This window comes from Podarcis pityusensis (genome assembly GCF_964106645.2).
Source record: "Podarcis pityusensis genome assembly, chromosome: 1".
Classification (NCBI taxonomy): Eukaryota; Metazoa; Chordata; class Lepidosauria; order Squamata; family Lacertidae; genus Podarcis; species Podarcis pityusensis.
In genome coordinates this window covers 34,284,425-34,298,293 of record NC_138028.1, presented here as the reverse complement: position 1 = coordinate 34,298,293, position 13,869 = coordinate 34,284,425, and the positions used below count along the sequence as shown (strand labels likewise).

Here is a 13,869-nt window from a genome sequence, read left to right as displayed (position 1 = left end):
GGTTAAGAACAGTTTCAGGTTAAGAACGGACCTCCGGAACGAATTAAGTACTTAACCCATGGTACCACTGTATAAGCTTTCGTGTGCATGCACACTTCTTCAGATACCTCCTTCAGATACTACTTTAGGTATCTGGAGAAGTGTGCATGCACACGAAAGCTTGTACCCAGAACAAACTTAGTTGGTCTCTAAGGTGCTACTGGACAATTTTTTAATTTCTGAGGTAGGTTAGACTGAGAGACAGCGTCTGGCTCAAGCTCACTTAGTGAGTGTCATAGCTGAGGACTCGAAGCCTGGTCTCCCAAGGTCATAGTCCCAGCGCTCCAGCCATCGTGCAACACTTGGCTCTCCAAACCTCCCCAGCATTTCCCTTTGAGATACCTAACCTTGCTTCCCCGAACTACCAACTCCACAGTATCCTTGGAATGCATGCGACTGTCCAAAAATCATAGAATTGTAATTCCCTATAATTCCCCAAAGAATTATAGGGACCGGACTACCTAAATTGTTTAGAAATTTGTTTATGTATGTGACTACGGCAGCAAAAATGCTACTTGTCCCAAAATGGAAAGAAACAGAAGTCTCAGCAAAGTAGGAATGGATACAAAAACTTACGGAATATGCAGAAATGGCGAAACTTACCGGAAGAACAAGAAATCAAGATAACAAGCTTTTTTTTAAAATAAAAGAATTGAAATTGTTTATTGAATACTTACAGATAAATTGCAAACAGATAAAAACATTGGCAGGATTATTGTAATAACCTGTAGTTTCATAAGAGTATATATTTAAAATAGATAATTAAATGAGCAAATTAAATGAATTTGGGTATGCAGACGGTATTAAAAAATAGTTTTAAGGAACTGCATAAAGAGGGGTAAGGAAGTCAAACTTTGAAATGTTAAAATGATTGTAAAATTAATGAATGTATAAATTTGAAAAGTGTAAATAAAAACTTTTTTTAAAAAAAATCATAGAATTGTAGAGTTGCAAGGTATCATGGGGTGGGGTGGCCATATGCCTGGGCAGAAAGCACTTAAATGTCTGGGAAAATCAGGAAGTATGGCAACCCATGTCAGAAGCGTATATTTTAGTGAATTTCTTTAAAAATAACTCATTTCTTAAATTTTATTTTTAGATTTAGCTCAACAACTTTGTTGCGTCCAGCTTTTCATTTTTTGAAGTATGGCAACCCTATGGGGTGTGGTGGTGTTTCATCCAGTCCAATCCCCTTGCAATGCAGAAACTGCAACTTAAAAAATCCATGATATGGCCATCCAACCTGTCAAGCAAATAGTCTATAGCAGTGAGGCCAAACGTGGCCCGCCAGCTGTTTTGGGAACTGCAGTTCCCATCATCCCTGACCACTGGTCCTGTTAGCTAGGGATGATGGGAGTTGTAGTCCCAAAAACAGATGCAGCACGATCACTGGTATAGATAAGCAGGGTGGGTGAAGCTGTGGCCCTCCAGAAGCTGCTGAACTCCAACTCCCCTCGGCTCCAGCCAGGAGTCAACAGCAATGGATAATGGGAGTTGGAGTCCAGCAAGTGCAATCCATACTGGAGATGGATAAAGATTTTGTTTGTTTGTTTCCTGTCGCTCCACAAACTATGGACGCCCGACAACAGATGGCACCTAGGCTACCTCGTCCTTTAGCCCTAACTCGCCCCTAACCGAAGAACCGTGGAGGGCAGTGGCAGAGAGAAGCTAGCTAGGCCGCCGCCCTTGCCCCCTCTGCCGCTAGAGGGCCCCCGCGAGCGAGCTCTTCCTGGTCTCCTAGCAACCGGCGAGCCCGGGCGGGGCCGCCGGGGCTGGCCTTTCTATGAGCTCACTTCCCAGGGCCTCCGCCCGGGAGGAGGAGCAGGAGGGTTCGGCCTGGCGCGAGCCCCGCTGCTGCCAGTCTCCCTCCGGCTGGGCTGAGGGCGGTGGGAGTATGGAGCAGGGGCTGTCCGCCATCACTCTGTATTGCGCCCCAGCCGCCGTCGCTGTCACCGCCTTCGCCATGGAGCAAGAGCAGGTGAGTCTCTTTCCCCGCCACTCCGTCTGGGGAGCCTCTGCGGCGGCGGCGGGGGAAGCCGCTCACCTGACCCAGCCTCCTCCATGACACCTTCAGCCCGTCTCTCGCCGTGCCTGCGTCTCCGCCCTGTCTGAGGGGAGAAGAAGGGGCAGCCCTGCCCTCCTTTGCCTGGCGCAAGGGGGGGTGTGCTGCGCCCTTCCATGCTGCAACCTTTGCCCTCCTCACAAACGGGGTCTGCTAAGGGGAGCCGTCTTATATATGTCTTATATATCTTGTCTTATATGGAGGTCGCTGCCGGGGTGCAAAGCGTTTAAAGGCGACTCCTCCATCGCTCCTTGGAAACCACCTACCATTTCCCTCAAGGTGCAACTCGCGCATGCTTTATTTGCAGCCACAACCCGGCCTGTGGGCGCTGTGCTTTCCCCCCCAAATTATTTGTATGCTGCTGCCACTTCCTCCCCCTCCCCGTGCCAGTCGCGCTTCTTTTTTTGTAGTCCTGTGTTTCCTGGTGGTGGTGATGCTGGGTGTGGTTAGGACCCGGTTCAGTATCAGCCGAGCCTTGGAAAGTGGAGCCCACTGTTGCAAAGAAGGGTTTGTGGAGTTGCTTAAATACGGTCGTTCAGATGGCCTACACTTTTATAGCAGCATCGCTTGCCGGGAATGCTATCCAGTCTCGGGTTACCTGTGGGCTGGAGGTGTTGCCCATCGTTTCAGAAGAAGCTGGTTACGGGCAAAAATAAAAACGGTTCTCAGCAGTTCTCAAAAAGCAGATTTTTTAAATAAAAAAAAGCAGTGTCACATCTGAACGCTTTAGGAGTGAACATGGTTCTGTCTTTTAAGCACCGGAACATCTTCATTTCATGATAACAGGATTGTGCTAATTCCCACGTAGAACAGCTAGGCTTATTTTATTGGTGAAAACACGATCTGAAACGAATTTTGTAGTGAAGCCAGTTAAACAGTTCATCCTTAACTTTTCACAAATCCAGGACTAATCCATTCTGTTTTACAGGGCTTCAAGATCCAGAATTTTTAGTATTTATAATGTCATCATTTGCATTTAATAAATTAACTAGTAGCCTGTTTTTCACATACATATGAATAAATTCACAAATACCATTTATTCATCAAATTATTATGTTCACCATCTACCTTCTGCCTTGATACACTTTTGTACTTCACACATATAGCAGGTGTTCTGATTTCTTCGAGCTCCTCCTGTAAGCAGATACCTGTTACAAATCAGCCTGTTTAATATTACATGGACAGGCTTTGACTTTCACCTGTGAAAACTTGACAAAAGCAGTGACACAGTTGCCTTACATGTAAAGGATGCTCTTTACAAAAAAGTACGTTAGGAGGCTAAAGAGTTCATAAAGCTTTTCTCGTTTGTATACTTTTGGCTACAAAAACTGGTGGATATTTAATAATATTAATGCTTGAGTGGCAACTGTAAAGAAGGGACACTCAATGTTAAATACAAATAAAGGGGAAATTTTAAACTAGCCTGATACATTTTGTTTACATTCTTTTGCAATAGGAGCAAAGATGCATTGATCTAATATTTACTGAAACAATTTTATGCGGGGTGTACTTTCAGCAGACTGGCTTTCTGGATCTTACTGGTCCTAGTCCAATCTCTCCTTAGTCAGGGATTGCTTGGGTAGCCTTAAGCAAATTTATTGTGTCACAACCTCACTTGCTAGCTGCAAATTCAAAATAAGAATGATTTCCCTCCCAGATGTATTGTAGGGATAGATGAATATACTCTGAAAACAAAGTGACCAGGAAATAATGGTTATTTTATATAGGCATTTAACAACATGTAGCAGTGTTTATTTATATTTATTTATGAAGCTCCTTCACATGTGTCTCAAGGCAATATGCAAGCATTCCATAAAATTCATTTAAAATTAAGACTTTCCTCTGTCCCCAAGCTGTGGGTGAAATATAATTGTAAAACTTATGGAATTATTTTGTGGGGTCTGCAAGGAAGTTGAACTTTCTGTAGAGCTGTTTAATAATAATAATAGTAATAATAATAATAATAATGATAATAATAATAATAATAGTAGTAGTAGTTGTTTATTACTTATACCCCGTCCATGTGGCTGGGTTTCCCCAGCTCCCAACAATATTAAAAACACGATAAAACATCAGACATTAAAACTTGCCTAAAAAGGGCTGCTTTCTATCCTTCCCTTATCACGTGGGCATTTTTGCAACTGACAAGTTGCCCTCTTGTTTCAGTTGCATGCAAATGGCGATAGAGGCTTTGAGAATGTGGAACTTGGAGTCATTGGAAAAAAGAAGAAAATTCCAAGAAGGGTCATCCACTTTGCAAGTGGAGAAACCATGGAAGAATACAGCACAGATGAAGAGGAGGATGAGCAGCAGGAGAAAAAAGACCTCTTGCCTTCTGTTGATCCAGTAGGTTTGTTTCTGAAATTTGTTTGTTTTTCATAATGCATTATGTTACCCAAATGGAGTAATAAAATTCTATTTATTCTTATTTATCCTGTTCTGATAAATCTCTTTCCATAGGAAGAGGACTATTTAATTGTCATAATGTGGTGTCTTTTTAAAAATAAAGGCAGCAATCATTTTGTGTGGGAGTTCCATTCCTAGCCCCCATATGTGTTGGTGGAGCATGCATAAGCTTGTCCTTGCCTGTTCTGCCCTGTTCTGCCATCTACTGGGTGCAAAAGGACCTGTGTGTTGGCAGTTGCGCGTCAATTGGATGCATGCAAAATGGTCTGTACACCGTTTCAGATCTCTGTCAGTGGTGGACTTTGGGGCCTCAAATTTCAGCAATGCCCTGTGCGATGCCAAGATTTGGCGCCCCTGCCTCTTACACTACATTCTAAATAATAGCTGCAGTGTTGTTGTCCCCCATCCCCCGCTTTGTGCCCAGTGAGACTGAATTGGTCACAGTCCCTAAATCTGCCTCTGTCTCAGTTGGCCAATGAACTTGCAATATGGCGTTAGACAACCTGATTTTAGCCACAACCCTCCACCCCACCCACATCTGAAAGGAAATGAATAAGGGAATGAATCTGACCTTCTTTGCACAGTTCGTACCGTGGATCCTGAACGCCTTGGTACTTGGACGTTTGGCTCCTGAACACCACAAACCTGGAAGTGAGTGTTCTGGTTTGCGAACGTTCTTTGGAACCCTAAGGTCTGACAGGGCTTCCACAGCCAATTGGAAGCCGCACTTTGGTTTCCGAATGTTTTGAAAGTCGAATAGACTTCTGGAATGGATTCCGTTCGACTTCCAAGGTACAACTGTACTGAGATAATGACTTGGATGTAGAGTAGCACAAATGAAACTCTGCTTGTATAATGGAGTTTTCCCTCCCACCCTTTCTTCCCCTTACACCAAAAAGCAGTTCCTTAGTGTTGGGAACATTCTTGAAAAGTGAAGAATGGGCATTGGAGAGACTGCAGTGGGAGAAATGAGTTAATAAAAATTGGGTAGAAGCAAGTGGAAACTCAGAATGGAAACCAATACTTTGAACATTTGAGTGTGCTGTAGAAGTGTATGTGTTTATTTAAACAAGACAAACCCAGGTTTCTGTATCCTGAGGGGTGTTAAGTGTTCTGTTTGGCATGTCAGTTTTGTTTAACCAACCCTCTTTCCTGAATTTGTGATGATGATGGATGGTTGAGACAGGGGTAGGGAACATCTGGCCGCCCAATGTTGTTGAACTGCAACTCCCATCAACCTCCTGGCGCTGATAGAAGTTGGAGTTCAACAGCATCTGGAGGGCCACTGGTTCCTTGTGCTAGTGGTTATTCCATAAAAGCATACCAAAAAAACGCCTTCTGTGCATTTCAGAGAATACATGTGCAGAATAAAGGATGCTTTTGTATTGGCCTAAAAATACTGTGTTGTATATTCAACACAGTGCCATCATATCCTTTTTGGTTTTGTTTGGCCCTCCCAGAGCTGAATTTTTTATACAAACAGACACTAAAATGTTCAACTGCTTCTGTAAGGATTCTTGAATATTGCAATATATTTAGGGGCAAAGTGCTGTTTGAAATAAACATGCAACTAGGTCAACAGCATCAGTACAATTCAGGTTTGTTCCTTTGTGTTTACTCAGTTTCTAGAAGGAAATATTTTACTGAATGCGATGAATTTTACATCAGACATGCCCTATTACCAGGCCAAGATCTGGCATCCTGAATAGCAATTCAGTCTCTGAACAGAGAGAGGTACTATTGACTTGCATTGTGTTGCAAGGAAGGCAGAGAGAGAAAGATGCTGGAGTGCAGAATGCAACTGTGTCCAAAGCATAGTGGAATAGAATCTGCGAAAAACAATCCGTCCTTTTTACAGCTTCATAATACACTTCATAAGCCTTCTTTGTCTGACATTTTATTATACAAATTTAAAATGAAATGACTGTAGAACCATCTTCTGCTGCATAACTTGCTTTCATTATAGTATTATTTGATTGGATAAATGTTTGTTTTTATTTGTTTATTTGTATACCGCCCTTCATTCTAGAGTTGCAGAGCAATATACAAAATAAAGCAACAGTAAATTAAAATCATAAATACATCAATACACAGTAGAAAAAATTAATTTAAAATACAACACTTGAAGCTTGGCACTAAAAACCAGCAAATGTTAGGACAAATAAATAGGTCTTCAACAAGTGCTGAAACATCATATTGTGGTACAGCTGAGAAAGGATTGCTGTCACCTGTGGCATATTATATAAATGAGGCAGAGAAAAAGAATATCCCCAGCTGAGCTCTGGTGCCTTGGCAAAAATGCTGTAGGATTTCTATACAGACGAATAAATGGTCTGTTTTCTGACAGTCCCATGTTGATAGCTTATTATTTCAGTTGTGGTATAAAAGGGTACACTTACAAAGACTAGCATCCGCTCATTAAATTTGCCTTGGTGAACTGACATATTAGGACTTTTAATGGAAACACAGCATCCTTAAAAAATAGAACTTGGCTGGTGTTGGCTTCTTTACGAATAAACGCAGAACCTAAAATAAAATGGTTTACTTCTGGTCTGAAACTGTAGCTTTAATAATACAGACTTATTTCAAAGTCTGCACTTATAAATCAGAAGTATGTATTCACCTACCCCCGTTTATGACTTAATGCAACTATTAAATTTTGTATGACTTTCAGGCACAAAAATCTACATAGGTAGCTAAAAATAATAATAGCAAATGAATCTGTGTAGAAGTTCATAACATGGGGGTGGGGTGGGAGTTTTCAGCCGGTGAACTGTTATTTCACCAGAATGGGCCAGAGAATACAAATGTTTATTTTTCTTCCTTCAGAGATACCTTGGTTTTTGCAAATGAGCATTGAGAACATTGAATAATAAGTCTGTTAACGTTTGTTCATGCCTTTTTCTGTAGACCCCACATAAGCACCAGTTTGCTTCTAAGGGTCCTGAGTATTTGCTGTAAGAAGTAGTTGGCGCTTCCACTCACACATTAGGATTTTCCCTTTCCTGAAAAGCCCTGCCAGAAAGCTTGTGGAAGGGGGACCCTTGGACAGCCTTCCTGCAGGGAAAATAGTTGCAGTTGTAAAAGAAATCCAGAAAGCCCGTATAAAAGCGCTTGGGCATACATGCAGGGTTCTTAAGATTCTGACCTCATCATTTAAGGACTTGATCAATACCCAGAATAGATTAAAGTGTTTGTATTTAATTATCAGTTTCTTCAGGTAAGGTTTGAACTAGCCAATCTTTGTGTCAATATAGCTTTAGTTTTGAAACATACCAAGAAGAAAAGGTTTGTGTTTTACGCTGCATTTTTATTTACAACAGGATAACTATAGCTGTACTTCCTTGCATTGTTAATGCATATCAGATATATATCAATATATTTTTGTAAACTTTCTGGTGTGGCAAATTCTGCATTTGCAATGGCAAATTGGCTCCTAAATGCTATTGCCATCTTATGTATTGTATCTGCAGAATTGGGGAGGTGAGAGCAGAGCAGATGCTTTGCATGCAAAAGGTTCCAGGTTCAATTCCTAGCATGTGCAGGTTGTTGGCATCCGTCTGTTTTGGGAGACAATGGAAGAGTGTGCCATTGGGGGGTGAGATCAAACCGTTAGAGAATTAGAGTGCCTGCTGTGGCTAGAGAAACCAATATGGGAGAGAAATGTTTTACTGCAGGTGGGGCAAATGAAGGTGTCTGGCTTTGCTGCTACACATGCACCACTGTGTTTCCATCAGACAATATTGGGATAGAGGGACAAATTATCTGACTTGGTTTAATGAAACTTTCTATGTTTCTACATTTATGCATATATTCAGAAGCACAGGATATAAGTACAGTGGTACCTCGGGTTAAGTACTTAATTCGTTCCGGAGGTCTGTTCTTAACCTGAAAATGTTGTGAACCTGAAGCACCACTTTAGCTAATGGGGCCTGCTGCTGCTGCTGCGCCGCTGGAGCACGATTTCTGTTCGTATCCTGAAGCAAAGTTCTTAACCCGAGGTACTATTTCTGGGTTAGCAGAGTCTGTAACCTGAAGCATATGTAACCCGAGGTACCACTGTAATATGATTTTCTATCTTGATTGGAAGAGCTATAATTTCTGCATGTGAACATTGGGGAAAGAAGGCATTGTGTCTTGTTGCCAAGCAAATATATTCAGGGTGGGTATTCTACCATTAGGTGCCACTACAAAAAAGGCCCTGTTCTTGGCAGCTTAGCAACTGAAATTCATCTCCGTGATAAACAATTTAAAATAGAGGAAGGTATGCTGAAGAGATGAGGGCAGTGTGTTTTCAGGTCAATTTTCTTGCTTCTCCCCCCTTCCATGGTGGTGTTGCTCTTGTTATACCCAAGTCAAGCAATAAAGACATTCAGTGTTACATTCATCAGTAGCCTTAGGCAAATGGAAGCACTTCTGCTCATGCATGGCTGGACAACTGAATCCCACCAATTCTCCCAACATACTGCAGCCCTGAGGGCTGGGAACAGTATGGGAACTGTTGCAGAGGGCTGTACTATGAAGAGGGGTCAATGAAAATTGGATGCCCTGCTTGTACAAGCAGAGTACTTCCACTTGTCTAACACCACCATTGGATACAACGTACGCGAGACACATGAAATAAATTAAAAGTCTTTCAGATGCATAACATAAATGATCTTAACCTTTATTTATTGCAGGCAACACTAACTTGGGGGCCCTATTTGTGGTTTCAGATGCTAAGAGTAGCCACATCAACACTATCAGGTATGTATGTATTCTCTGTCTCTCTGTGTCTACAGAAAACAAAGTAAGTTATAATGAAGTGCCAAGTGGTGTGAGACTGAAAGGACAGGCATGAAATGAAGCCATTAATGTGCTAGTTACTGATATGCAAAAACCCAAATCATTCATTAACCTGCAGAAGGAAGCCTAGTGAAGTGATGAAAGCTCCCATTTACTTGGTTTATCCAGTGTTTTCTTAAAAGTTTAAAAGGAGGTACTGAATACTGTTTTTCCTCATATAAGTATGTCTAGTGCTGCATATTTCAGTGCCTACACTTCACTATAGGCTGGCATGAGTGGGTGGTATATTACTCTGAAAAAATATATTACAGTGAAACCCAGTCTTCATTTTCTACACATGCCTTCTGTTCTGCTTTATAAGTTGATTAAAAGATGCAGCACTAGGGTACAAAATTAGACAACCATTTATTGCAATGAATGTTATGACCTCCTTTCTTGTTGACTGTTCCCCTTGGCTTCCCATTTCAGTTTATTCCATCATTTTAAGAAGTCACGGGGGGGGGGGGAGTCTCAGGTGGGAATTGGACAGATTGGGGGGTGATATTTTTTTTTTTTTAAATATAAAAATTCACAAGAGAAGTATTGCACACATTGACCCACCAGGTTATTATGTAAAGACGTGTGTGTAATTTGTAGACAGACTTAGGATGATGAAAAGCTTTTAGTAAAAGGGCAAGTTTGTGGTAGTTTCCCCTGCCCTTTTTTGGGTTTTGTGTGTATACCCACTCATCCAGCATTTGATGCCTGCAAGCTATACATACTCTGAGCTGAACAATTGTGGCTTCTTCACTTGACTGTAGAGCAGATAAGTATAAGGAGGAGGCCAGCTCAAGCAGCTCTAGCTCAGTGACCCATTGTGCAGCGACGACACATCTTGTCATCTTTTGTTTTATACATCTAGTTTACCATTGAAACACCTTTGGGCCTGGTGTTTCACTACAAGGGGAGTTGGAATATCCTTGTTCAGGTACATATGAAGAAAATTTAAACATATAGCAATCTCTTTTAGTGGGTATTTTCATGAAAAGCCCAAACAACCTTCACTCTGTACGGTTTTAGGTGTAAAGGGTGTAGTCTTTTATTATCCGATCTGTGCTGTCACTTTTTATTTGGTTTTGTTTCCGTAGTTTGTGTGGTTCATGTTTTGGCTTGTACAAGTAGACACAAAAACTAAGGAAGTAGAATAATGGGGGGGGGGGGACCCCTTCCTGCTGCTGTGTGAATGTTTCATGTTTTTATACCGTTGTAAACTGCTGTGATATATTTTTATGATACAGTGGTATATAATCATTTCTTTAAATAAATAAATGTAAGATGATGCAGAATGCTAATGGGAAACTGCTCACAAGTTTGCTTGGTAAGGCTGCAACATTCATAAATGTGTTTTATTTATTCAGTGTGTGACTTCCTTGGTGAAAAGATTGCCTCTGTTTTGGGAATCAGTACGCCAAAATACCAGTATGCCATAGATGAATACTACAGAATGAAGAAGGAGGTGTGTGCCTTTTTGTACCCTTTTAACAGTGTAGGAATTACAAACAGATTTACTAAAATGTACTGCATAATAGTCTGGTTTCTTAATATAAAATGGTTTAAAGATGTCATGTTTCAGTTCTCTAAAAATCTATCAATGTCAACACATTTTCTTCTGTATTAACTTGTTTTCACTCTCCCCTTTAAGTCCATTTGTCAGGACATTTTTTAATGGGAAACTTGAGTACATCCCAGATGCAGTCTCTTCAGGAAAACATGCTTGGTTGTATGTACTTTTCAAATAGACTTTAACCTACATTGGCCTAATATTATATGAAATAGTTTGCTACAATAGAAGGAAGGAATTACGTACATGGTGAGGGGTTTCAATTAAAACTGAGAAACCACTACCATACATCTGTTTTATAATTCAACTGATATTCTAATTTGTATTAGGTTTTTTTTCTTTATAAGAGTACGTTAAGGGTGTTCCCCTTTAATTTACATTTTAAGTAGAAGAAATGCTTGTTTGTATTTCAGAAGGTAAATGCTTCAGGAATAACTGGTTCCTAAAGTTGCAAATCCCAGACACTCAACTTCTGTTCAGAGGCTACTTTGATAGTTTTACTACCATATGCCAGACATGGAAAAATCATTTGATGAGAGGCTTCCATATTTAATGCTGATCTGTAGGAAATGAACTCGGTTTCAAAACAGTATTGCCATTCTTTCTGTTGAGAAGCATGCAGATTGCATTAATGTTTTCTAATGTTAAGTTGACCTTTCCTGTTGGATGGGTACTTAAGAGCTTTGCAATAGTAATGTGCTGCAGTAGTAGCAACTACGTGGCAGCAATAAATGATTTTGGTACACATGAATATGCTCAGGATATATGAATTAATGGAGTCCTGCTGGTTTTACAACATGTGAGGTTTGTTTTTTTAGGAAGAGGAAGAGGAGGAAGAGAATAAGATGTCAGAAGAAGCAGAAAGGAGGTTTCAAGAGCAGCAGAACCAGAGTCAAGAGGGGACTGCTGTCCATACGGCTCAGCCAGAGGCTACAACCTGTAGTACATTTGTAAATCTCAACTTTGAAACAGAAGGAGATCGTTCGCTTGTTGTGGAAAGCAAACAAGATATTACTCCAGTGTCTGCTTAGAATGAGAACGGTGCATTAGAATTCTTTGGGTAGCATCCAACGGTGTCTGGTTGTCACTGGAACGGACTTCTGGTCATGCAGTAGGGTTTCTCCAGCCTCCCCTCCCCTCTGCGCTCCTGAAATCTGCTTTGAATGGCTGTAGTGGAGAAGAGAGGCAGGAGAGGCCCTGCTGCTTGAGCAGAAGTCTGCTTGTGTGACATTGGTTCTCACACCCCGTTTCTTAATTGTCAGATGTTTGTAGGCTCTGTTATGCATGTTCAGTGGAATGTAACTTATTTCAAAGTATGGTCAGAGATACTTAACGTCTCTTCAGCCAACATCTGTCTAATAAAGGCTAAGACATTTTGCTTAACCTATTAGATTATGAAATGCAAATAACTGGTCCTGTGATCTATCTATGCAGAACAAGTGAAATGTCTTTCCTGAACATCTGGTGCCTTGTTGACAGTTGTGGACTGATCACTGTGCTTTTTTTGTTTTAAGGTCATTTTGCATTTATAATGTTACTTACTGAAACCTAGGTGAAAGTTTAGACTAATGGCAACTAATTCACAAGGCATCTTTGTGACTTAGTTTAATTTATTGTCACTGTTGTGTGCGTGTGTGTGTGTCCAGTCATATAGTTTAAAATAAGGTGACTTTGTTTAATGCCTGTTAAAAGAAACAACTGTATAAAAGAACTTGTCTGAAAACTCTATCTCATAAAGGACTGTCCTGTTAATTGCTTAGTTGGAAGAGTAAGAGTAATATACAGAGTAAGTTCACATTGTAATCTCTGACTTTATTATGTGTGTTGGGAAGGATAGTCTGGATAGGAGATGGTATGCTGATAAAACGATGGCTCTAAATATTGGGTGTAGTAAAAAACAAAAGTAGTGAGGTATGCTAAATTAATTATTTTGCATACCCTTGCAAGTGTTTTTTCATTCTGAGTTAAACAGACACTGTTTCAGTGACATAACTTGATTTTTATATTTAAAATATTTGAAAATAAGTTTGAGAACTGCCTACTGCATGTCAACAAGGTTGGGTTTTCTATCTAGAAAGGATCTTGTCGGCACCCTGACCAAGGACTACTGACAATTTAACTTATATAATGAACCTTTTTGTGAGGACAATCCACACTAATTCTCACAAAATTCTGCAGCACAAAACTTTGCAGATATAGGACAGGACCCAGATGTCTGTGGCTGTGTGGCACAAAAAGATGCATGCAGAAAGCAGTACACCATGCAAAACAAACATAACCTTTTTTGGCTGTTGTTACACACTTTAATAGCTTCTTCCACTGTCTTGAGTCACTTTCTTAAAAGCTTGCTGTGCACCTGTATAAAATAGCCAGGAGTCAGGAAGAAACTGTGGACTACAAATCCATGTAGTATGGAAATAGGAAAAGTGTCACAGCAGTAGGCAGAAAAACTGCAGAGATGTAGAACCACCTCATGGATCATGCCCTTTCCTTCACTGTCACCATCAGGCATGTGGGAAGGAGGAAGTTTTTAAGTCTCGTCTGCCACACTATTTTTTTTTATGGGAAGCTTTTCTTAACTTGAGAATGTTAGAACAGCTTTAACTAAATGGCACATCACAACATTCTGGTGTTGTTGGTTTTTTTAAAAAAAAAAATCTTAAAGGGAACATTCATTTTGATTTAAGAATCATTGATTCCAAATGCCAGTTGTAAACTATGTGAAGCCTATATTAAGCATCTATTCAGGGCATCACAGTCAATTATTAAGGCTTTTGAGTGCCCAGCTGTATAATTACTTTTCGCCAAAAATGTTATTGCTTTATATAATAGGAAGGGCTTATTGTCATGAGGTTCTTCTATCATTGTGCCTTACCTTTACTATTTCTTTCAGTATATGCAAACGGTATGAAAGTGGGTACTTTTTCTTGTAAATGCATTAAATTTTATATTTAATATAATTTTAAATCAGTTGGGT

General features: G+C 40.4%; 1 protein-coding gene across 1 annotated transcript; it reads left to right on the top strand.

The window, feature by feature from the left end:
• Positions 1–1,828: 1,828 nt before the first annotated feature.
• FAM177A1 (family with sequence similarity 177 member A1) lies at positions 1,829–13,534 on the top strand. The gene is made up of 5 exons (XM_080979484.1): positions 1,829–2,017; positions 4,268–4,447; positions 9,187–9,253; positions 10,690–10,787; positions 11,711–13,534. Exons 1-5 carry the CDS (start codon positions 1,934–1,936, stop codon positions 11,921–11,923), a joined length of 642 nt encoding a protein of 213 aa, XP_080835610.1. The 5' UTR covers positions 1,829–1,933; the 3' UTR covers positions 11,924–13,534.
• Positions 13,535–13,869: the final 335 nt, after the last annotated feature.